Raw genomic sequence first — 25,450 nt, 5'->3', positions numbered from 1 at the left:
AGAAGACATGATTTGTAGGTTTGCCACAGTCTAATCTCAACATTCCTTTCCAAAGAAATGACAATAAAACAAGACATAGATGTAGCACAATTGAGAAAAATGTAATATTTACATTATGTTAAAAATTTACACTTCATGCGAATGGCTTAACATCAATAAAATATCCCTGAGGTGGATCTTCAGGCAGCAGATGTTCACTCTTCGGCTACTGCTTGAAGGATCATTGAGTGGTAACCTGAAAAGATGCAGCAATGCAGCTCTACTGAACTGTACTATTTGAGCGTATCAAGATACAATGCTATCAGCATTTCTACATCTTTCATATCAGGTTTAGGAAAAAAAAAAAAATGCAAGAAAAGAGAAATTTACTAAGGCTTGTCAATTTTCACTTTCGTATCGTAGGAAAATGCTCAAGGTTACAGATTTCTTTTCTGAAGCCTGCATAACTGCTTGAGCAGACATCATACACGTTCAGCCGGAAAAACAGCATACAGTTTATTTCCAACAGACCAGAACCCTGTATTGTTATACTACACTTAAACTACATGCTGTGCTGCTGGCTGACAAACCACTATTACAATGACATTTAAAAAATTGTGACCTCTCAATCACAAATCTGCTAACCAAAGCACTTATTAAAGCTCACAATATGGTACAGATTAAAAGGGCTCTGCATCCAAGTAGCCAAGGAATGGCTTCACTAAGGGAGCATATTGCCTCACGAATTGACTGCCGCAAAAATTTTTAGAATCCGCCCAGTACGAGCAGAGTCACAAAGATTTGTCACACGCTGTAATTGCTTTGTTTCTTCTCTCGTCCTTATGAGCGTGCTTGAAGCTAAGCAGGGAGGGATGGCACAGGGGAAGAAGGTATGTCACGTGCGCCTCGTGACCTTGAGCATTTTTTTCTTTTTTTTTCTTCAATTGCGACGTATTTTCAGCGCGATCACGTGCACGGGCAAGTGGCTACCTTTTGCAGCAGCTGCAGTAACTACCAAGCGCGCCATGTTCAAATCGTCCAATGGTGTGTAACTTGAGTCAATGACGCAGTTATTTTGAGTAAATAGCATCATTTGTCGAGGGAAGAGGAAGCGATTTTTAGCTGACTTTGAGAATTGATTGTAAATCCCAGGCCGCGTGCTGCGCTATAACGTTTGGCTCGTGTGTTCTCGGGAGCCTCGACTACCGATCGGCAGCGTTTTCTGACCATGCTGAAAAAGTGTTGCAGGGCCCCTTTAAAGAGCCTGGTAATAAAGAGCAAATTGATGTAGCTTGTGTTCAATTTGTATTCTAGTGAGTTACAATAAGGTAAACAGAAAACCTTCTGACGAGGACACCAAAGGGTCTTTGCCTAGATACAGGCGTGCTCTAAACACTCTTTTGTGTTCGCAAAGGTCATCTTAAAGAAGAAGGCTGCACCATACATTTTTGATTGGCTGCCATGGATTATATTTTTAACAACCCTGCTGCCTGTGCAAACATAGCTACAGACAGCCAAAAAACCAGAGCAAGAGATGGTATGTCAGGACAGAAAGGCTTAACGTAGGCCTTTATATACTCTTGCAAAGCATCCTTCCTCAGTCCTCAATAGCTGAACTTGGTGGCCAACTTGAGTAGAACTTGTTAAAGGGACACTAAAGGCAAATAACAATTTATGTCGCAGTGAAAGGTCAATGTGTGAGAATGTCTAAAACGTCAATATTATCAACAGCAGGGCTCTACTAATCAAGAAACTAAGGTAAATGTAGGACACGATATGCACCACGAGTGTGACATTTTGGAAATGATCCCAATGGCGTCAAGAGTCCAGAGTACACTTAACCACTAGTAATCAAACTAGTTGTAATAAAAAAAGAACCTTTCATGCATCACAAGACGCTGCTTTTTAATTTCTGTATGATTCGTGGAAAAAAGAACCTCTTGGAGTTAGGATGGGGAACAGCGCAAGTGGTTCAAAAGTTCCATTTTCACCGAGCTGCACTCCGCTCTCGCAGTCACGTCTCAGTGGTAGTTTCGGTATCGCGTACTGCTGCGTGTGCTTGGCTCTCGCTATTTTCGCACTGTTGATACTCTACTTCTGCTGCTGGCCAAGCTGAGCTCCGTTACAGTGAACTATACAGTTTCAGAGTGGCCCGTGGCTGCGTCTTGGAGAGGTTGATGGCCACTGTTGCTTAAGAAACAGTAGCATCGGCTGCTGAGCAGTAAAGGCGGGCAACGCTTGGCACCGCAACTGCTATGTCAGAAGGTCCGTTCAGGCGGGTGACTTGAAGTGTGCTAACGCTGTGCAGACCACTAAAATGTGATTTTCTTTCGAAATAAGCATTTCCTTGGCATGAAACAAGCGCTACGAGGTTTCTGGAACGCTATTTCAACAATCAACGTCGACTTAATGTTTGCCTTTAGCGTCCCTCTAATGGTTGGAAGGCCCAAGTTTTGAAAAGTGTAGATTGAGGCAAGCAATGTGCAAAACTTTGAAATACGAGTTGATGCGTCACAAAAACCTTGCAAAAGGACATTGTTACAACAGTAGAGAAGTAACAAATTATACAGAACACATAATGTTGTGAACTAGCATGACCACTGTGGTATGACCTCAAAGGTTGGGCAGTGTTAGGCGAGGGTTAGGCACACTTGAAGTCTCAGTAGAAATGTGCTTGCAGGCATTGTTTACTTAGACAATACTTAAAGACTGCTAGTAGGAAACTAAAGCAGTTAGTATTAGCTCTGCAGCTTTGCCAAGATTATTTCAGATATACTATATATATTACTCAATTATAACCAATTTAGCCAAAGTAATATTTCACTGCATATCCATCTCTAAATACTGCAAGCAATTCAACAGAGTTGAGGCAACAAACCGATGCAGCTATTCTTAACACTTATTGGTGCATCAAAAGATTTACTACTGTATTGGAAACATTAAAAATAATTATAGGTAAATGAAATAGATCTAGAAAAACTGCAGCCTCAATAAGAACTTAGCTGTCTTGAACACTGGGTGAAGTGCCAGCACACATTAGTTTGAAAAATTGAGGCAAAATGATTTACCTTGTAATTAACAGGAAACATTATGAAAGTAGTACAAGAATAAACAGAGAATGATGAAGTTCCATATCTTAAGCTTATCCTGTCATAGTCTGTCTAACACTGACATCTCTACCAAATCTTGTACAAGTGTGCCAATTCTAGCTAATAATAGAATTGACATAAGGTAGTGTGGCCAAGCCTGGGACATGCACTTAGACATAATTCCAAAATATGTAAATAGAAAATGTAGTAGTAGTATAATCACGGCCACTGTGTGTTAACGCTTGGGCTACGATTTATACACTTGGGCTACGATTTATACGCTTTCACACACTCTTACAACAATACGTGAAGCCGAATTACTAGTCTACAAATGTGTCAATTCACTCACCTGTACCCGTGGCCAAAATTTCACCCGTGCAACTGAAAGCAGCAAGCTGTTGAGAGGAAAAAAAAATTGTATCCTTTTTCAACAACTGCTTCGTAAGTTTCTCAAGGGTCAAGATGCACAAATTGTCATTACAATGCGTGGGAAAGGGTCACATAACGATTTTATTAATGAAAACACGGCAGTAACATTAGAGGTGTAACTTGCTATTAAACACCCCTTGGTTAATTCTAACACATCAAATAAGGAACCTGAGTAGTACTGATCTGACACTTTTGCAAGTGGTTCTCAAATTGCAAGGAATCTGATTCTGCAAACGAATCGCAGAAAGGGTCTTTCTTGGTACCATCCCTGTTAGCATGGCTATGTCGTGAAATCTAATGTCCCCACATTACCTTGAAACCTCATCACAGGATGCAATTGCAATAGAATAATAAACTCAAAGAAACCTTCCTTTTTATTTTTATAAGAGACTGCTTGCAACAAATATATTTAGAAGGTTCATTTTGCTGCAGACATTGAGCATTCATGTCAATCCATTCTCTTCACTGGGTGATTGCATATGCGCCCAATCTTTGAGAAGAACTTGAAAAAAAACTCTAAATCCAGCGCTTAATACAGTGCTAATTCTGCTCTAATCCAGCACTAACGTAGTTCGTGTGTAGGTCTTGGTGCAGTCCTAAATCCTGCGCTAATCGTTCTTGCGTAGGTCTTGGTGTAATTCTAAATCCTGCACTTAATGCAGCTCCACTACCACGAAACCTGAGGAAGTGCACAGCATGGGCAACCCAGCCATTCTCTTGTCAATCGTGCACTTGTGACCACCTCGGAGATTGTGCGCATGCCAAAGCGGTGACGCCCGGCCTCTCTTGTGTGGCGCGGGTCCCGAATGTTTCAGAAGCGTCTTTAACGATTTTAGGTCAATTATTGCGATTAATTCTTGGTTATTTCCGTAGTTTATATTATTTTAGACCTTGTTAGTTTATTCTACACTGGTTTTGAGCATTGTTAACCTTGTTTTATGCCATGCAACATGGGACTATGGATGGATGGCAAGCCGGGCCCTTAAAGTGCTATGCGCTTAAAGTATTTTGGAAGGGTCATGGCCTCTCAAGAATCATGCACAGCGTGATGTTAGAGATCATGGAAGGTTATCCAAACAATTAAGCATGCTTGCTGACATGCCAGTGCTGCAAACAACCTTGACAGATAGTGCTGTGCTCAGTAGATGGCAGTAAGTTTATATGAAGACGAGACGCAGCACTGGCTTCTTCCAGACAGCAGGTTACCAACAATAACTTCTTGGGTCTTACATGCCGTGATGGCAGAAGTGCTTGAGTGTCGTGTGTGGTGTTGCAACAGGGACTACATGACCAGAGTGGATCGTGTGGTCACATAGAAGTGCAGCGGCAGAACCACTGTGCTTATATGTGCCCTCTCCATCCACCACTGAGCTCCCAGCCATTCGTGTGATCTAAACAGATCTAAACACATACTGCCCTGTAGAGGTCATTAATAATTAAACTTAATCAAGCAAACACTCAGCTGACGTGCGATAAACCACGTAACAGCACGAACACTAATGGCGAGGTAAAAGCCCCAGCACTCTTGCAAAATGTTTTCAGTAGGGGTGTGTAAATATTCAAAAATTTCGAACAACGAATCAAATAGCGTTCTATTTGATTCGGTACTCAAATCGAATAGTGTATACTAGAAATACCAAATAATTTCGAATATTTTTCGAATAGCAAGCACCGATGAAGAAACCTTGAAGAAACGAAGATAAAAGGGTAACACTGCTTCTTTTAATCATTGGATTATCAAGATACATGCAGCTCAAAGTTTTACGGGACTATCGACGCTATATTGATCACAGGATGACAGCATTTTTGCAGAAAACATTTATGTGGCCGAAGCGACCAAGTCATCAATTCACTATCTTCATCACTGCATGCATGATGATCTTGACTAATGGACATTGTTTTATTTACATATATCAGTTTTATTTAAAAGCTGTCGACAAAGTGCCACCTTGAATACTGTAGTTACTGTTGTATTCCAACTTGCAGTTACAGTATAACCTCGTCACAATGGATCTGTTTACAACAGACATTCGGATACTACATACCAATTTGCGGCGTTATGCCGACCTCCATATTTACTCCATTGATTGAGCTTCGTTTACAACGGATTCTGGTACAACGGACATTCGAATATAATTGACTAAAATGTCAGGCCAGCAAGATCGTCAGGACTCCTTTACAGCGGACTTTTCTACCATGGACATCCGAGATTCAAGAACTTCTGACTTCAAACATCGCTTAGCATACGTTCGGGACGGGAACAGCGCGCCACCGATATCAACGTACCGATTTAAGAACGAAGGCTGCCGATCTCCGGTCTGTCAATGATCAGCTATGCCTAGCTGCAGCGACAAAAAATTGGCACGCAGAGTGCTTGGTGTTGCGTTTTGGGACGCTGACGCGGGAAATTGTTAGCCGCTGCCACCGCTTCTCCAAGCGGTCGCTGCACGGCAAGGTTGGCCGGGGGGTCCACTGCCGATCAATGCACAAAATGCCTATCTGCGATTCTGAAGAGCCTGTGGGTGATGTGATTTGTTGCTTGCGACGAAAGACATTGCGGCTTCTTCGCTTTCGCATGTCCGCTAGCGCGATGTTTTTGCCCGCAAAATTCGGATTCGTCTCGTACATTGGTACCGTGAGCGGAGTTAGGCCTAGCCATGACATCGAGTAGAAAGATAGGTTGTAATGTGCGTGGCCGCAGTGCCCGATGTTTCAAAGTACGTCATGCTCGATCGTGAGTACAAAGAGTTGTCCCGCGGCGGTTTTCATCATAAGCTCCGAAGTGCTGGCAAGCAGAACCTCTAGCAGCGGGTCCAATGAGTCAACGCTATTCGCAATGCCCATAGACTGCCGCGCCGCCAAGCGGAATTCAGGAGCGTCCTCTCAAGGAGGGTTAGTAGAAGACAAAATGCAGCACTACGCAGTCGCTCCCTTGTTCGGCTGTGCTAGCCTCAGTGTTAACGCGTTGGCAAGAAAGGAACACTACGACTTGGCATGTTCCCTGCATCAGTGAACAAGCCGGGCCCTCCGTGACACGAGAAATCTGATTCGTCCTTGCGAGACGCGAAGTTTTCGTGAAAATACGTGGCAACTCACGCTTTCAATTCTAGCCCACAGCGTACACGTACTATCAGCTTCGCGAGGCTTTCTGTAGCCACGTAGGTTAGTTAATTGTTATCGTCCGACATATTCAGTTGAAGCTCACCCTGTTTTACTTGTATATAGCATTGGTCAGTGTTTCTTGTAGTGCATGAATCCCATAACACTGTACGCGGTAGGTCGCACTGGCTCGCGATGTGCTCTTCTATAACTGAGCAATCTCAAGTTGGCGATATATTAAAACAGGGCCTCTATCCTTTGTCAGCAAAGCGCTGTTACGAATCGTGCAAGCGACGTTTCAATCACTCGAGGACGTGTCTGCTCCACGCCTTTCGTGGAGCAAACGCTTTCCATGCCGTCCTTCGCCAGTGTGCTGGTTTCATAGCCAGCGCTGCGCCACTTGTTTTTGTACGTTTGTTGATAGGTGGCAGCACAATGCAAGCGATATGCTTGTTGACAGGTCTGAGAGCAAAATGTTCTCCCCGCCCAGACGTTTTTCTAATTTAAACATGGTGATGCGGAGTGGTCGAAGTTGATCGGTGGACAAAATTCTTCAGATTGCTTTCAACAGTTGAAAGAAACCATCTTGACGACGAGGATTTTTCACTGGACGTAGAAGACTGTGAAAGCACCGAGAGTGACAGCGACAATGAACAATCAGCTGCTAACTCACGAGGAGCGAGTTGCACTTCACATCTCCTCGTGCGTTAAAGGGGTCATGAACCACTTTTCCAAGTAATGATCTAATGACCTCAGTATCAGAGTTTACTGCCTCCCAAATCGATTGCCGCAAAAATTTCTCGAATCCGTCAAGAATGAGCGGAGTTACGGGGGTTTGGCACATGCTCTCAGCGCTTTCGCTCTTTTCTCGTGCCGACGAGCGCACTGGAAGCTACATAGGGAGGGATGGCACGGGGGAAAGAAGTTACGTCAGCGCACATCATGAAACGCGATCGCTCTCCCACTGTGATTCGCGCGCGCGAGTGCGGCTACCATGTACTGAGGAGTGCGGCGCCGGCAAGTGGCGGCACCCCGTGGCAAGAAGCGCATCTGATCCGAACGGCGCTCTCGATTTACGTCGGCTATCGGCCAATAAGCATGCTATGTCTCTTGCGACGTAAACTGGCAGATCCGCGTGGTCAATGTGCAGACACCCCGGCCACTGACGAGAGTGAGAACCGGCCTCTGTTTGAAAAGAGGGTGCCTGGGGAAACGGCAACTTCGAGCTCCGCTTGTGGCCTTTACGCGGCGCGCACGACTGTAATATTTGGCAGAGCGGTTCATAGCCGTGTCAGCTTTCCACAGGATGTGTTTTTTCAACAAGCCCAAGGGGTGCTTCATGACCCCTTTAATGTTCTTTCACGCTCGTAAGTCACTTTGATTGTATTTAATGTATAATATCCTTGAGCAAGATCAAAATAAAAGCATAGTTCCTCTTGTGCATTGCATGTAGCACAATTATTGTAGATATTATGGAGCGCCGCATGCCGCCAACACGCTCGAGCTCGACCAGCGAAGCGAAATGGTTAGAGCGATGGACCGTGCAGTCGTTGTTGTTGTTTTCCTCCGAGCATGGCTCATACCCAATGTCACAGCCACAATCCACGCCTCTCAGCTAACTTCTTCGACGTTGCGAAAAGCATACGTGTGCATTCTTTTCGATATTCACGTTTCGATCGTGCTGATTGAACCTGCAACATGCGAGTGAAGTGAATTGCACACGGCTATAGAGTCTAGCATGGCTGTGACCCAAGCGCAACTGAATGGGATGTTAAGTACTTGTGTTCCGTTGAAGACGTAACTCCGCGTTCCCGACTGCGCAAGTAATGACGACGGCGTAATATGTTTGCAAACCATCACCACGTTAAACGTGCGGTCCCATGCAGCAGCGACGGCGCTACTCGCTGGCCGCCTACTATTGCGGCAAATCTGTCAGGAAGGCTCGTTACGTACTACCTCGGAGTGCCGTTCAGCTCATACGTCAATTCTAGTTCATGCAGTTTGATGTAGCACGCACAGGATTTCGCAAAGCATCGTTATGCATGGTAATGGAGCTGAAATATAACCTTTCACACCGCAGTGAATAATTAGGTGGCGAGTAGTACTTAGCACTTTCCATGGTTTGGGTAAGTATTTTAGTCTCATATCCATTTCAGCACAGCTCATGACTTCATCGGGTGAAAGTGGCACGGGCCGCATGTCCGCACGTCATATCTGTTCCTATGTTAACAAACGGGTTGACCCTCCTCCGGGCGCCATCTTGAAAAGCATGGCGCGCCACCTATAGTAGTTCGTGGGCATTGCGAATTACTGTCGCACGTCTGCGATGTTCGCGAAGAGTGCGGAGCGCTATCGTAATCTGATGATTGAGCTTCCACTTGCAGCGACAAACTAAAGCGTAATTATATTATAAATTATCGTCGACCCGTGAACACAGAACGAGTGCGAACGTGTCACTAAGTAGTGCAATTTTAGACAGCCACGACCTCGCGACGCACAAGCAGCAGACGATGCTCCCAAAGTGAGCATCACAGCAGAAGCAGCTAATCGGAGGGGCCTCGAATTGAACTTCAAACATGTGATTTTTGTGCGCTTGTTACTGAATGGAGGAGCTAACTGAAACAGAGAACTTGAACACGGAGAAATGCTTTTTACGACGAGCCCAAAATGGTGGCGCCCTGTTGTGCCGTTGCCGAGCTATAATTTTGAAAAACGCTGTTTTTTTTTTTTGCTACTTCCGCAATTTTCGCCAAGTCGGCAGACCCCTCAAAAAATTTATTGCATTTCTACGTAGTTTCAAGTGAAGATAGATAGAAAAAGGGCTACAGAAACTGAAAATGCGATTTTCCAAAAATTTCTTTTTTTGGTCCCCCGTTAAGAATAAGCCAATGTTTGTGACTTGTAATTCTCTCCGGTTATAACAGACCCATTCAGTGTTTACATACTCCCTTTACAACAGACCAAATCCTCTTCATTATGAAGGTCTGTTGTAATGAGGTTAGACTGTATCTCTAAGACTCTGGTGGCTGCTATGCGAGTTTGTCTCAGTTTACATAACAGTGGTATTTTTTTATGGCTAAAAAAGTAATTGTAAATTTGTAATGTTCCTTTGTTAAAGCTTGTGAATATTTGTTTCAAGTAAAATGTGGAATTCTTAGGCGGTTTCGCAAATGGTTACGTTACCATTGTAGGGCTGCATTAAAAATGATTGCCTTACTATTTGAAAACTATATGAATGGTATTCAACTCTTATTCAATTCGGTGTCATCGCTATTTGATTCAGTTCTAAAATTCACTATTCGCACACCTCTAGTTTCCAGCAATGTGCTCTAGAAAGCAGTACCACGGAAAGGAAAAGGGCAGATTGTGATGAAGAATGAAACTGCTATTCAGCTGAATGTCAAGCACCAGACTCACCGAGCAGATGCCGGGGATGTCCAAAGATCCTTGCACTTTTCCAAGGAATTCTCCTGTGCTGCCATCAAAGAGGTCAATACCACGCACAGTGTCGTTGGCACTGAAGTTTTTGTCTGGGTACCGTCCCACCGCAATGAGGTTCTCCACGGGATGCCAACTCGCCTGAAGTAAAAATTAAATGTAACGTTTAAAACACACAAAAATTGTCGGTTCTTCGATATCATAGAGGTTTTGCATCACAGTGCAAGCTTGCACATGTGTTGAAAGTGGTGCTTGTCTCGGGACACAAGCGTGTGTGCTGAATTGAACAATCCATGTTTTCAGTAAACATACCTATACTAGTATCCGCATACAAAAAGCTGTTCAGTGATGATGAAACGATTGCCGGTATACAGTTAAACCTCGGTATAACGAAGCCAGCAAAATTGGCAATTTACTTTGTTTACCAAAACATTGTCACACAGAAATTTGACCTTTCCTGCAGGGTATATATATAGTAGCTGATGGATTCGATTTTATGTGTTGAACACAGCATTCAGGTTCGTGCCACTCTGACAATACTGCAGGTTCTGACAGCAAATCGCAATGGCAGAACAGGTGCAATATCTTTGCTCACATCGGTTACCACATTTCATTGAGCCTGCTTTAAATGCGACATTAGGCATGCTGTATGGTCGTTCTGAAGAGGACTTCACTGGCGCAGCATCAAAAGGTTGCCAGATCTTAATATCAATACAACTGATACTCTAAGTTATTGAAATTTGAATTTTTTTTAACACTGCGCCATTATCTGAATATTTTTTCTAGAACCTTCCACATAAAAGCGAATCCACTGGCTGTGTGTGCACTTTGCACAAAACGTCGAATTGCAATGTAATTAAGTTTTGATATAATGAAGTAAACTGCTGATTTTGCGCACTTTGTCCTGTCAAAGTCTAAATGTAGCACCAGAAAGAATGTTTAGATTAGCATAACTGCACCTATTACAAACCTGACCAAAGCATGAGTGTGGCCTTCTGGCTTGGCCTCAAGCTTTTAAAGGTCTGAACCTGTGCAGCACCTTCGTGCAGACTTCTTTTGCGGTGATCAAATCAACACAGACAAATACAGCAGTAGAAGTTTCCACACTTTAAAAAATACATACCATCAGCATGAGCAGGAAAACATGCATTTTGTTTTGTGCAATGGTAGTTCCACCAGAGGACGGTTCATACCTGGATGGGTGTAAGGTGTTGGAACTGTCGATGTGGATGGGGTATTATCAGCGGCTCTTGCCAAGCAGGACCTCGATACACGCGCAGCTCATTTTTTTGGTCTGTGGTAAGCAGCGAGCTCCGGTCCGATGGGCTCACAAAAGCTAGATGAACATAAAACACGCAATAAGCAACCATGCAAGGTGCAGTCATTAGCTCAGTATGCTCTGTGCAAGGGCAATTGCTATAGCTTCCTGCATTTCTTCCAAGACCTACCCAGTGATGACAGACAAAGGGATAATTTTCAGTCTGACAAAGTGGCTTTTTGGGCTAATTGGTTAGATGAATCAAAAGGTATCATAGCGCTAGCAGACACGGACAAGAAAGACACAAGAGGATGAGCACTAGTACTGTTTTTTTTTTTCTTTGTGTTTCTCGTCCGTGTCTGCTAGCACTACGATACCTTTCAATTTTCATTGTTTTTTAATTAAAAGAAAGGCCAAGCACCCAAGAGTCTGGAAAGTGTGCTCATAAGGGAGAGCATGTCGTGGAAAATTAGTTACATGCTTCTAAAAGCTACTTTCAGTTCCTGCTGTTCCCTGATGTCATGACATGATATGAGCTTCTTGTCACGTGCTTGCGCTAGATGTCGTGATGCAGGCCCGTAGCCAAGAATCTTTTTCAGGGGGGGCCCACTTGCTGAAGACAGACTATTTTAGAAAAACACCTATTTTGATTATTTATTTTTGGTAAAACACCCCCCTCCATCAGAATTCGGGGGGAAGGGGGGTCTAGTTCCCCCCCCCCCTTCCCGGCTACGATCCTGTCGTGACGTTTCTATGGCTGCACGCGAACAGGCAGAAAAAGAGTGTTCCACACTTACCGACATGGCTGCGATTGGCGTTGACTAACACTCCTAGGTTTAAATGCACATATAAAGTGCATAAAGTGGACCCATAAAGTGGCAAGAGGATGACCTCCGCCATAGCTCAGTGGTAGAGCATCAGACACGTTACTCCAAGGTCGCAGGTTCGGTGCCTGCCAGCGGCAAGTTATTTTTTCATCCTCTTTACTTTATTCACATTTACATCCTAATTACTACAAATAACATCCCCTATACTTTCCTTGGCATTATTGCCTGTTAGTTCTCATTAGAATTGATATTGTAGCTCAATATCACGCTAGTGTCAATGTCAGTAGGCGCACCAAGCAAAAATTAACTTTAATGTTAAAATAAAGTGTTTTAGCATTTCTTCAGCTTCGCACTTACAGGAGCAGGGAGGAGTAAACTCAGCTTTGAAAATTGGTGTCAGTACATATGCCACTGTCCATTAGATGATCACATTTCATGAAGTTTGGTTACCCTCACATCAACTTTCTTTTTATCACATGCCATGTGGAAGCTAAGATGTGAGCACGGAGCAACAAGCAATAAAGTGACAGGTAACTTGGCACTGCCACAATAGACCACTGGCTCCCATGCATTGTGAAGTGACTTGGCAGGCATTGCAAAAATACACGAGGTTAGTAATCACTGAGCCAAGTGCATTTAAACGCACCGGAATTCACTCCCTGCGTGTGAGGCAGTTCTATGAGAAAGTCCTTGGCACCTCCCAGCTTGCGCACATCCCAGATGCGAACTGTATGGTCCACAGATGCTGTAATAAGTAGATCTGAGCCTTGTCCTAGGAACTCCATATACTTCACCTTGCCCTTATGGAAACGAATAGGTTGTGGCCACATCTGCAAAACATAAATAAAGCATCCAATTTCATACAGAAATATGAACAATGGGCATCCACACTAGAAAAAACCTATCTACTGCAGTTCAAAGCCCAAGTCACAATGTGCAATAGGTAATACTACAGTACGTACTTGAATAAGCTTACACTCAACAAGTATGTGAGGCCTTGTAAGGCCAGTAACACTAGACTACACAGGCAGTGGCAGTATTGTAAAATGATACAAAATGCACCTACAGTCAAACCCGCAAAGAAAAAAAGGAAATTAGATCGATATGTCATATAATTCTATATGAAAAGAACAATTTACATTATTTTCCATGCGCAATTTAGCTTCACAGCACCACTTCACAATTATGCAAGGAAGGCGCCTTCACAGCCACACATGCCTCAAGCCACAAGAAAATTCTTACAGGTTTCTCGGAAAGGAAAGCTTCTTTCTAGTTGAAGAAAAATTCATCCTGGTCCAATTTTTTTTTTTTTTTAACTGGAACCTTTCCGTTCTGAGAAATCTATATGGATTTCTTTGTGGCTTCGTGCCACAAACAGGTGGTTTTCAATTACCCCTTTCAATGTCATATTTGTGTCGGCGTTGGCAAATGCACATGTTGGCCCACTTCCTTACATCCTCTATCTTATCGAAGGAGAACATTTGCATAGAAAAAAAATCTCACAATAACTAACAGAGGCCAAGGAAAGCAAGGGAGAAGTGCAGGAATGTCTGTACAGTCTAAAAATTATTTAAGCAAGAATGCTCCATTGAAATGCCAAGAGTTCGAGCACATCGCATGGTCATGGTGCCTTTTTCTCTATACTTACCAACTCGCCAGTAGGGTTGAATGCATAAATGCAGCCCATATTGTCTCCAGCTAACAACATCTTCCTCTCATGCAGAATGTCTAAGGCAGTAAACCACACCCTGCAACGACAGAAAAACAGGCATGAACGAGACAGCAGGAATGCTGGCAATACTTGTTATTTGGGCACATCTGGCAAACTTTCCAAGCACTAAGTGTGCAGTTGAAATTAGTATATACATCCTGTCTATACGTCTCAGCTACTGTCTGCAGACATGACATGACAAACTTTATCTAAAACGTTTTGATGAATGCTTAGCTGCATCTTAACAGCTTTCTGGTCCTAAAAAAATGATGTTACAATTTCCTTTTTTTAGCCTCCCATATTTATGTCAAGCATTGCTCTCCAGTTTGCACTCATCCCAATATTGCCAGCAAGAAACGTTTTGTACGGAAATTAAAGCAATGGCTATCATTTCATTTATGCAAGTGGCATACTCACTTCTGCTCTCATTAGGCTGCTTATCAGTACAACACACCAGCGCCTCGGACAAGTTTACGTTATAAGCCCAGTGCTTCGTTTCTTTTTCTTTTCATTTGTACACTTCAATCAGAGAGATCATGTATTCTGATGAGATAAAAATGAATAAAAATGATGAATAAAAAACTAGATGAGATAAAAATTCTGGGCAGAGGTAGGGATAAGATGGCACGGGAGCTACTGGAAGCGTTTCATATCAGGAAGATAGGGGGCAGGTGTGTCAGTGACAAATCGGTGAAGCTTTGGAAGGCAGAAACGGAATTTCTTGATTATTTTTATTGATGTGATTACGTGTTTGTGACAATGCATTTGATTTCTGCGCATGTGTTGCATTCTTCATATTGGCGAAGCCGCAAATAAAGTTAGATGAAAGTAGCGCCCGTCCTGTCTTTCTCGTCTTGTGAATTGTCTGGTTTTAGCGCACAAAGTTTCCCATCATGTATTCTGCATTGAATGATTTACACATATTGCATGCCATAACTGGCAACTTTGTAGGCAGAGGAATTTGTGCGTGCGAGTTTGACTTAAAGGCTTGAAACAGCGCTCCCTTGACAAGGCAAGTGTGCGGGCTTCTGTTTCAAACTCTTTCCATGCCACACAGCTGTTTGATAATTTGCCAACACGATTGCCCCTGTGCAATCTAGGCCTGTCTGTTTTCAATGCACGAACCTGGTGACATGCCCCCTAAGAATGCATGAACTCTGTTCAATAACATTACTAGGTATTCTGGTAAACAATGTTCAATGCACTAGGTGCAAGTGTATGTATAGCAGGGCTTGTCTCCCACCTCTCGGATTCAGTGTCCCAGAACACCTGAGGTTCACCTCCTTCAAAGTTCTGCAGCATTACTTTGCTGAGCAGCGTGGCGGTGTACACCTGCATTGCATTCTCAGGATGGAACTTGATGGCTGCCACAGCTGAGCCACTACCTGTCTGCATAGAAAAGAGAAACATTAAGAAGAAGCACTCAGTGTCATTATTTCCGGCACCCCAACAGGCCCTAGTTCTCATAAAGTTCTTTTTGGTGCCCATGTGGAACTTGGGAAAACTGTGCTAGCCAGCTAAGACAACTCCACAGCAGCAACATATTCACTAAACATGACCTTGGTGGCTGCAACATAATGAACATTCATCAATCACAGTTTTCGGTGACTGATGTTCCATACCACTGCCTAAGTATCCTGATATAGTGAGCTTTTTGAGTCATCTTGTAAATGCCTAAAGATGCCTTTTGATGCGTCAAATTTAAGCAAGTCGAATGCACTCAAGCTTTTTTTTATGCATTTTAAGTCATTCTCAGTACATCTCACTTTTAGTATGCCAAAAGAATGGCCACTGAGTTTATGCCCCACAGTGAAATGGAAGAATCTTGGAGACCTTGCAAAACTTAAGCTCGTGGTTTGTTGTAACGCCGTTCAACTGTGCTTAGTGAAAACAGAAATTGAAAAGAGTCTGTTTATCGCCCTCTCACTTGCTTCATTGCCATGAGAAAGTCACAGTGCAGTTTAAAGCCACTCCTACATTTATTTCTGCCTCCTTTCAGAGCTACAGATCAGAGACATACAGCGGGTATGCACTATGCCTTAAGCTGCAAGGCGGCGACACCATCGCCATGACATTTTGTAGGTCCGTTCGTACACGCCGTCCGTGCGTCGGTGTTCCGGAGGTCTCTAGTCATCTAAGTCACCGCAAGGATCTCAAACACAGCCCGTACAGCAAGTTTTTTGCGCATGAGTGAACCTTCAAAGTGGCGACCCCACCACTAGCGCTCCTAGCGGATGACCTCAAGTGCATACCTCCTATAGACGTTGTCGTATAAGGCGTCACTGCCGACTACGGCGCCAGGAGATGGCACGTGCTCGGCGGCCGCCTCAGCGAGGACGACGAAGAGGAAATAAAGAATGAGGAACGAATGTTTCCTTTGATGTGCCTTAATTGATATGCACGACACAACATATTTTGGCGACGAAGATTTACGAGCCCATGTGCTACCGGTCTGACCTTCATCTTCGTGAGTGTTGTACGTACGCCTGTCGTCCTCTACGATGAGTGTTTCTGGACTACAACCACCGCCCCCGTTCCTGCCGTCACCTGGACACCCGGTCATCCCTTGGGAGCAATGGATACAAGCCTTCAAGAATTACATGGTTGCTTCGGGCGCCTCCGACCTACCTGCTCTTCGGCGGAAGGCGATTCTGCTCAACTGCTTGGGCTTGGAAGGACAGCGCATCTTCCAGACTCTGACGGCAACGGACGACCCGGGCCTTGCGGCTTCGAGCCCCACGGAAGGGACGTTGGCGTCTCCTAGCCCGGATGACTTCGACCGTGCCATCGCGACGCTGGAAGGTCATTTCAGGAGCAAGGTGAACGTCACTACTGCGCGTCACCGGTTTCGTCGACGTACACAAGCCCCAGGTGAGACTGCGGCGGATTACATCACCGCTCTGAGAAGTTTGGTAGGAGCGTGCGATTTTGGTGACTTGGCGGACGACATGATACGCGACCAGCTGATAGAGAAAACGACCAGCGAGTATTTACGTGAACGCCTTCTGCTGGAAGAGTCCCTAACGCTTTCAAGGGCCCTTACTATTGCAAAACAGCATGATCAGGCGACAAGTGAAGCCAGAGAACTGTCCCGAAAGGAATTACAAGTTCATCGTGTTAAAAATAATTCAAAGGAGAGAGAGAAGCATTGTAGCACGTGCACATGCTATAAGACGCAAAGTCAAAGTCAACGATCCTTCAAAGAGCAGGAATGCTATCGTTGTGGTTCGGCGGAGCACCTTGCAAATAGCCCTCAGTGCAAGGCCAAGACACATAAGTGTCGAAAATGTGAGAAAATTGGCCATTTGGAAAAGGTGTGCAAGTCGCTACGAAAGTGCGCGAAAAATGTTCAGCATGTCGCGGAAGATAGCGATACAGCTGACCCAGACGATCACTTAAGTGTGTGTCAAATCTGGAGCCGAAAGAAAGGAATTTACGCAGTATTAGAAATTGAGGGAATTTCTGTGTCATTCTTGATAGACACTGGATCATCGGTTTCCATTCTGGCTGAGGACCTTTACAAACGTCACTTTTCTAAAGTGTATCCTCTGACATCTACGTCCGTTCAGCTTCTCGATTATTCCAAGTCCGCCATTCCAATTCAAGGATGTTTCATTGCTGCGGCCTCATTCCATGGTCGATGCACTTCTATCTTATTGTACGTTGTGCCTGGAGGAACAACCATTCTTGGATTAGATGGCATCGCGGCTCTGGACATGAAGATTCAGGGGTCACCGCTTAAGTGTCTTCTGATGACGCAAGAAACTCCTGTGTTGCCTGAAGAGTTACGTTTCGAATTCGAGCACCTATTTTCAAAAGAGCTCGGAACTGTTAAAGGCTTCTGTCACAAGGTCAAAGTTCGCGCGTCTGTTCAACCAGTGGCCAGCAAGCTGAGACGGCTGCCACTTGTCATTCGCGAGCAAGTCTCGGCAGAAATACAAAAATTAGAAGCCCAGGGCATCATTGAGCGCGTCGACTCGTCAGAGTGGGTGTCACCCATTGTGGTAGCTAGGAAAAAGGATGGCTCGATTCGCATGTGCGTTGACCTACGGGAGCCAAACAAAGCTGTGGTAGTGGACAGTTTTCCTTTGCCACAAACTGAAGAACTACTGAACAGCTTGGCTGGGGCGCAGCGATTCTCAAAGCTCGACTTAGCTTCTGCGTACCACCAGTTACCACTCAGTCCAGAGAGCCGTGACCTTACTACCTTCATAACTCATGACGGACTCTTTCGCTTCAAAAGGGTTTGCTTCGGACTAGCATCGGCGCCCTCAGCATTTCAAAAGATGATGCATTTGATCCTAAAAGGGTGCAAATGCGTCTTATTTTACATTGACGACATCATCGTGTATGGACGCACCCGCGAGGATCATCTGGGCAATTTGCGCGCTGTTTTGAAACGGCTCTCTGATGCGGGCCTCAGGTTGAACCACAAGTGTGTTTTTGACGTCGCAGAGCTGACTTTTCTTGGTCATGTTGTCAGCGCTAGAGGGTTATTCCCACTTATGTCATCCATTGAGGCGATAACCAAGGCACCCTCACCTAAAAACATCAACGAACTTCGTTCGATGCTGGGACTTGCAGGTTTCTACTCCAAGTTCATCCCCCATTTTTCTGACGTTGTGGAGCCAATGCGGGCCTTGCTTCGAGGAAATGCACCTTTCGTTTGGACTGCGGCAGCACAAGGCAGTTTGGAGCGACTGAAAGCTCTTCTAACATCTTGCGAGGTTCTTCATCTTTTCGATCCTCACTTACCGGTGTACGTCACGACTGATGCCTCAGGATATGGATTAGGTGCGGTACTTCAGCAAGATAACGGAACCTCACTGCAAACTGTCGCGTTCGCCTCGCGTACCCTGCAGCCACATGAACGGCAGTACTCAGTTGGCGAACGCGAGGCTCTTGCCTGCGTCTGGGCTTGCGAACATTGGCACGTTTACCTGTGGGGGAGACCTTTCATCTTACGGACTGACCATGCGGCATTGGTTACGCTTCTTTCAACGAAAGGTACCGGTCACCGTCCATTAAGGATTGCGCGCTGGTCCTCACGGTTGCTGTGCTACAACTACACCGTGGAATACAGAAAGGGTAGCGAAAACGTCGTGGCTGACGCTCTTTCCCGGCTGCCCGTACAGAGTTTACTCCGCGATGCACCCGAAGAAGAATTCATATGCTTCCTGTCTCCAGTCGTTACCATGCAAGAGCTTCAAGAAGCCAGTGCCAACGACCCCGCTCTCTCTCAAGCCAAGCACTTCACGATTACTTCTTGGCCTGACAAAAAATCCTTGTCGAAAGAGCTGCTGGCTTACTTTCATGTGCGAGCTGAACTCTCAGTTGTAAATGATATCTTGTGCCGGGGTGAAAGGATTGTCGTGCCAGCGTCTATGACACGCCGTTTTATGGATCTGGCCCATGAGTCACATCCAGGCATTAGTCGCACCAAAGCTCGCCTGAGAGAGTCCTATTGGTGGCCGTGCATGGACAGTCACATTGAAGAGCTTGTGCGCACATGTGTGATTTGCCAGTCCTGTGACAAGTCTGCACGTACCTCTGCAGCGCCAATGCAACCCGTTCCTCTTCCTGACAAAGCTTGGGAAAAAGTTGCAATCGACATCGTAGGACCTTTCACGCAAGCTTCAGCCGACTGCCGTTTTGCCATTACAATCATTGACTATTACAGCAAGTGGCCTGAAGTGGCTTTCGTAAGAGACGCGACCACACCTACAGTGAAGAAATTCTTACTTGAACTTTTTGCACGCGAAGGATACCCACGTGGTCTCGTATCCGATCATGGGCCACAGTTTTCATCAGCAAATTTTGAAGAATTTCTCGCAGAACGTGGAATCAAGCATTACAACTCTTCTGTGTACCACCCTCAAGCTAACGGCTTGGTGGAACGATTCAACAGGGTATTGAAGTCATACATACAACTGGCTCTGTTTGAACGCCGTGATATAAAAATAGCCATGCTTGATTACCTGCAAATATATCGATGTACGCCTCACGCGACAACTGGTGTTGCGCCCGCTGTACTTCTTCATGGACGCCAACCTCGAACAAGGCTCGACATAGTGGGCATGCCCGACAAATGCTTCAGCACGGACCCGTCAAGGGCGATTGAGCAGTTGCGAGAGCGCGTGAAAAACAAGCAAACCAGGTCGAAGAGCTATACAGATGAAAAACGCGGAGCCAAGGAACCAAACTTCGCCGTTGGTGATTACGTGCGGGTTAAATTATCCGCCATTCCTGGGAAGCTATCTTCACAGTTCTCCGCGCCCAAGAAGATCGTTGAAAAGCGTGGACCAGCCTCGTACTTGTTGGAAGATGGACGAGTGTGGAACGCGTCCAAGTTAGCTGCTGTTCACCCTGCAGCTGTCAGCAAAATGAGATCAGGCACATCTGCTGTTATGAACTGGTCACCGGCATCCACTCAATCGTCTGGTACAGTTATGGGTGATCTATCGCATCCTGGCACGTCAAGAGAGGATAATCATGAAAATGCGGACTCTCCTGAACCACTCGCAGCAGACAGTGCGCAAGTTTCACCCAATATGTCGGGATCTCAAGCGCGTATTAGAAGGAGCACTCGTAAGAAGAAGACACCGCAGAAGTTCAAGGACTATATTAGGTAGCAACTTTTTTTTTTCGCAAAAGGGGATATGTCGTATAAGGCGTCACTGCCGACTACGGCGCCAGGAGATGGCACGTGCTCGGCGGCCGCCTCAGCGAGGACGACGAAGAGGAAATAAAGAATGAGGAACGAATGTTTCCTTTGATGTGCCTTAATTGATATGCACGACACAACAGACGTCAGACTCTGGAGTTTCCAAGATGTGTGGCGCCACCTGTCGGAGAAGTATTGAGTAGTGCATAGACAGACTCTCTCGCACAGTTTGCTATGGGACCAGGTGCAACTAGCAAGTGCGAAACAACGATTGAGCTTAATATCGCGTGTGTTTGCGCATTTAGTACCCAGAACGAGAGCTGTGAATTGCTCTCCGCTAGTCGGACGCGCCACCGAGCCGTCGTGAAGTGCTTGCTGGATCACTCGCCTGAACGACGGCGAAAACAGCAGCAGACGAGAGCCCTCCGCACGCTACGAAGGAGCTCCGCAAAAGACACACTGTTGCGTTGTGAATTGCCACGGACGTAAAAGACTGAATAACAACGTTCAGTTTACCGATTTCCATAGTTGTCGTACGAAGAAGAAAGGCGAGAGCACTGGATACGGGCCGTTGCGAGCGTGTTGGGTAAGCGAAGTACCCGCGTTCTCCACAGCCTGTGGCATGAATGTGTGGCTCTGCTGTTGTTTTGCGCAGCCCTGATGCAAAACCGTGGTAACCTTGACTATGAAGCTCAGCAGTGCTCTGACCGCGGTGCTTGTCGTGTAACACGAAGTGAGCAGCTAGAGGCAGACTGGAGACGCGTGATACGCACACCGCGACGAGTTGGTCGTCACAGCACAGCATCGCGGACGTACGTACGTTTTGAAGGCTCAGAGTTCTGGTTCTATATAACTAGCTAACACCACGTGCGTCATACAAATAAATCGCAGAATATTGGTCGTGACCCCCTTCAGGTTTGTTTCGCCCGTGTCCTCCGCGGTTGCTGTAGCTATCTCGGAGGCCACGGTTTTGCCTTTGGTTGTACCCCGCGAAAGTGGACACGCACGTATCCCCATTTGCAGTACATACAAACGGAAGACGACCATCAAGAGACCATTTGAGTATGCGTAATAAAACACTCCAATGCACAGGAAGCGAGAGATGAATTAAGGGAGAATGCAACTGAAAAGGCGAAAATCGCCAGAGCCATTCGCCCCTGATGAACGGAGTTTTGCACCACTGATCGTAAGATGCATAGCTAAGTAAATTGATCGTGTATGTAGGTACTTTATCGCTGTGGTATACGTATATACCCGATTTTAACGCATTTAGGCTCTAGAGAACGTCTGTCGGAGGGCTTGCCTCGAACTCGGTGTCGTGTGATGCTCGCTTGTACTTGCGAGTTGCAGCGCGCGGGAATAAATAAAACTTATTTTGCATCGTACTCGCAGTTCGCTTTGATCAGCTTCCTTTGTTTCTGAAGCGTGGATTGGCGGAAGAAGCTTTTAAGGTCCTTGATTTTCAGGAAACCGCGCCTCGACACCAACGAAAGAGGAGGGTTATATTGCGGCCTATGCACATTCGCTTGCGGGCGGCTCTCTTTGCACTACCCAGTTAGTGCCAGGGCTACGATGAGGGCGCTGGTGGCGGTGTTTTTCGCAGCGCCGCCTGGGCAGAGTCTGACGTCTATATGTCTGACTTCCCAGACACATTCAAAGTTCTTGTTCCAGGAATTAAAGTGATCACAAGAGAAAAATGTCAATAAGCCACTGGGCATATATGTAAATGGACAGGAATGAAGTACAAAAATCAGTGTTATAAAATAAATAATTCTGACAAAATAAAAGGCAAGGGCACTGAAAGAATTGGCGCTTCCCATATTACTTCATTTGTACCTAAATGTAAGAAGAAATAAGAAAAATAAAGATGAGAGAGCAAGTTGTCTACCGGTGGTGTGTAAGCAGTCTTTTTGGTGTCCCAGGCATTCCAGAGGACAATCTCGCCGTTCTTGGATCCCACGGCGAGGAGGTTTGGGCGAGTTGGGTGCCATTGGAGACATGTCACTCGAGCCGATTCCTTGAACTCTGGCATGGGCAGAGTGGGCAGTGTGAAGCCCAGCACTTCCCGAGCCAGCAGGTGCCTCTTGAACTGAACATGCACAGTTACAGACCAACCAAAGTGGTTAGTACCATAGGGGTCTGGTTGTATACAGCTCAAAATAGAGCTCTGCCTCATAGATATGTAGGTTAGTGTGTACAGCTGCAATACATCGTACAGGGAATAAAAGCGGAAAAACGACCGAAGAGGGGTATGAAACACAAACAGCCCTCCCTCTGCCTGAGCCTAATAATGAATAAAGAAAATGACCTAAAGGGTTAAAATTTCTGCGCTGCTAAATGAAAAATATTTAAATGTTAATTATCAATAATGAATTATTTCAAGCCCAGCTGTATCTTTGTCATACCTCTCTTAGTCTTTGTAGGTTTTCTGTGCTGTTTCTTTGTAAAATGATTAATTAACGTGCCCAACTGGATAGGCTGTAACATTTAGACATTTTCTTAAGTACTGCGTCAGACAGCTGCAGCGCCTCAGCTGTCTGAGCTCAAGTCATTGTTTATTAGATTTTTTTCTCTGCTGTTTGGCTGCTTAGTGCAAACCAACTTCGGACTTGAAGGCGCTCAGCAATTTCTACGAAGTCTGTGTGGTCTTGCAAACTCCTGATTAGTTGCGCCAGCTCGTCAGAGCTAGTGCTCGCTTGTTTTTGCAAAGGAATGCTGACGATCTGGGCGAAGTCTGTGGTTCTGACCCTCATCAGTCGACGATCAATAAAAAAGGGACGTCCTTACAGCTACCGTGCCTCGTTTATAATAATTTTTCACAGTCGTCTGAATTCACTTCGGATTTTCTCACACATGTAGATGCTACGATGAAGTGTAATTTTTAGACCACATTTTCCGAAAACGTTGACGCACTTGTTAGCGCAAAGACAAGTAAATCACTTCACCTTTCCAAGTTGCTGGTCGCTGGATCCGTCCCTCAACAAACTGTTGTTCAGGCACTGCACGAGATTGTCTTTCCTTTTCGGCGCTGCCTTAATTGAACTGACGGTCGGCTTCTTCACGTCCTTCGATTTCTTTGAGCCTCTCTTTCCGCTGTTTTTGCCAGTTTCGCTCGTTTTCTTCGTGCTCGCCGCGTTGACAGGCCGACGACGCTCCGTCGTGGCTTCATCGTCGTTGTTTACAAGTTCGCGTCGCCTACGACGACCGCGACTAGTTGTACCTGCCTCGTCCATGAAGCCAGTCGTGTTCACTGGGATGACAGGCTTTCCGCGTGTAGTATATGAGCAAAAACGCCAGCCGATACTACCAATACTACCCTCACGCACTCCACGTGTATTCACCTTTGGCAGGCAAGTTTAGGCACGTTGCAGGAATGGCGCGAACCCACTTATTTTGCTCATTCTGCGCACGCGCGAGTCGTCCAATAAGTCGTCTGCTTGCGCAACCAAAACCAGCGCGCGTATTTCGGTTGCTAGGCGCCCGCAATCTCAAGGCCGTCCACGCAACTCTATGGTCCACGCCATGGACCAGTGCCCGCCAAAAATAAATAAATAAATAAATAAAATAAACAGCCTAGCGAGTAGAACCGTACAACCAGCAAAGTCGGGCCCGGTAGTTGTGCATTTTTTAGGGGGTCACGCATATTTACAACACGTACCCCAGAGGGGATTAAGGCCGCACGCAGGGAGCATTCGCTGAAAAGGTGCACAAAAGCTTTAAGTTGCTTAAGCGCGTCAATGTGTTCTGCGAACGTCTCATTTTCTTGCTGTCCCTTGATCACGATCTCATTGCCGGCGACCGGCGATGCTGGTGCGACATGATGATGCGGCCAACCCTTTGTATCGTGTGGGCGTGGAAACCACGCCCCAGCCAACAGGGCGCTTTAGCAGATGCCTGCCTGCCAGTTGCTCCGTCGCGCGCTCTTGTCAGTGGCCGGCATGACCGGTGCCAATGCCGGCTATTCGCATGCATGCTGTGCCGACTGCTGCGAGATGCCATCATGCCATCTCTCAGAAAACCTACTGCACCTGCGGGACTACACCTCCAGGACTTTCGCACATCTGTCACGGCATCGCAAATCGCAAAGCTTGCAGAGCACCACTTCGGCGCCAGACGGCCAGACAGCTTTGCAGGCCTGGTGAACACGAAAACACATGGGAGAACCACGACCTCCTCTAGAGGAGGTCGTGGGCAGAACACACGAGAAGTACCAGTTGCACTCGCATGGAGAAGCGCATGTGCGATAAAAATAACCGGCTAGACGTTAGTGATGCAGTTTAGACGCACAATGATGAACTAAACCTCACAGCCAGTTGCATCGTTGATTATCCGTGAAATCTTTGTATCCCTGCGGCAGTCAGACCTTGCGTGGAATATTTTCGCACACGAGTTTAACAGCAACTTTTTACACCTGAAGCTTGCAAGCTGAGCAGGCTGCATGCATTCATTACTGGAGCCTCAATCGGGGTTTATCTTATACAATCTGCCTTACGAATTCCCCATGTGCGCCCCTTCCTTAATGTGTTCAGTTTCATCACAGTTCATACACATCTTTTCACAGATCAGCATCTTTTCAGAAAAATGTCTTTAGCTCCTTTGAGATGTATGACCATCCTTATGAAAATAATTTACTTGCATTACAACAAGTAGTTATAGGAGGCATTAGTAACAATGTTTTGTTTGGGCGACAACACAAGCAGTATCTTTCTGATGACCAGCTTTCAGTGATGCATGACCAGCAGTCCCTTGCATGTCTTCTACGTACTCACATTTCTAAAAACCAGTTAGCAATTAACGGTTATGTTGTTCAGAATCTCTTCGTGCTATTTTTATGCCATGAAAAAAGTAAGAGAAGGAGAGGCTAACCAGACAGATGTCCAGTTAGCTACACAGCACTGTAAAAACGTGACTGACAGAAAACGAAAGCAGCTTGTAAGCACAGTAGTAGACACACAA

At 45.6% G+C, this 25,450-nt stretch overlaps 1 protein-coding gene across 1 annotated transcript; it reads right to left on the bottom strand.

Moving 5' to 3' along the window:
• Window positions 1-11: 11 nt before the first annotated feature.
• Window positions 12-23,889, bottom strand: LOC119389520 (DNA damage-binding protein 2). Its single transcript, XM_037656822.2, has 9 exons — window positions 23,440-23,889; window positions 22,383-22,583; window positions 15,074-15,219; window positions 13,768-13,867; window positions 12,766-12,949; window positions 11,228-11,370; window positions 10,014-10,175; window positions 3,418-3,463; window positions 12-235 (listed from the first exon to the last, which is right to left on the bottom strand). The coding sequence occupies exons 1-9, from the start codon at window positions 23,725-23,727 to the stop codon at window positions 195-197; spliced, it is 1,311 nt and encodes a 436-aa protein (XP_037512750.1). The 5' UTR covers window positions 23,728-23,889; the 3' UTR covers window positions 12-194.
• Between the last annotated feature and the right edge of the window lie 1,561 nt (window positions 23,890-25,450).

Source organism: Rhipicephalus sanguineus, chromosome 4, assembly GCF_013339695.2.
Source record: "Rhipicephalus sanguineus isolate Rsan-2018 chromosome 4, BIME_Rsan_1.4, whole genome shotgun sequence".
NCBI lineage: Eukaryota > Metazoa > Arthropoda > Arachnida > Ixodida > Ixodidae > Rhipicephalus > Rhipicephalus sanguineus.
Note: the sequence above shows the minus strand (reverse complement) of the source record. Positions and strands in the feature narration are given on the sequence as shown.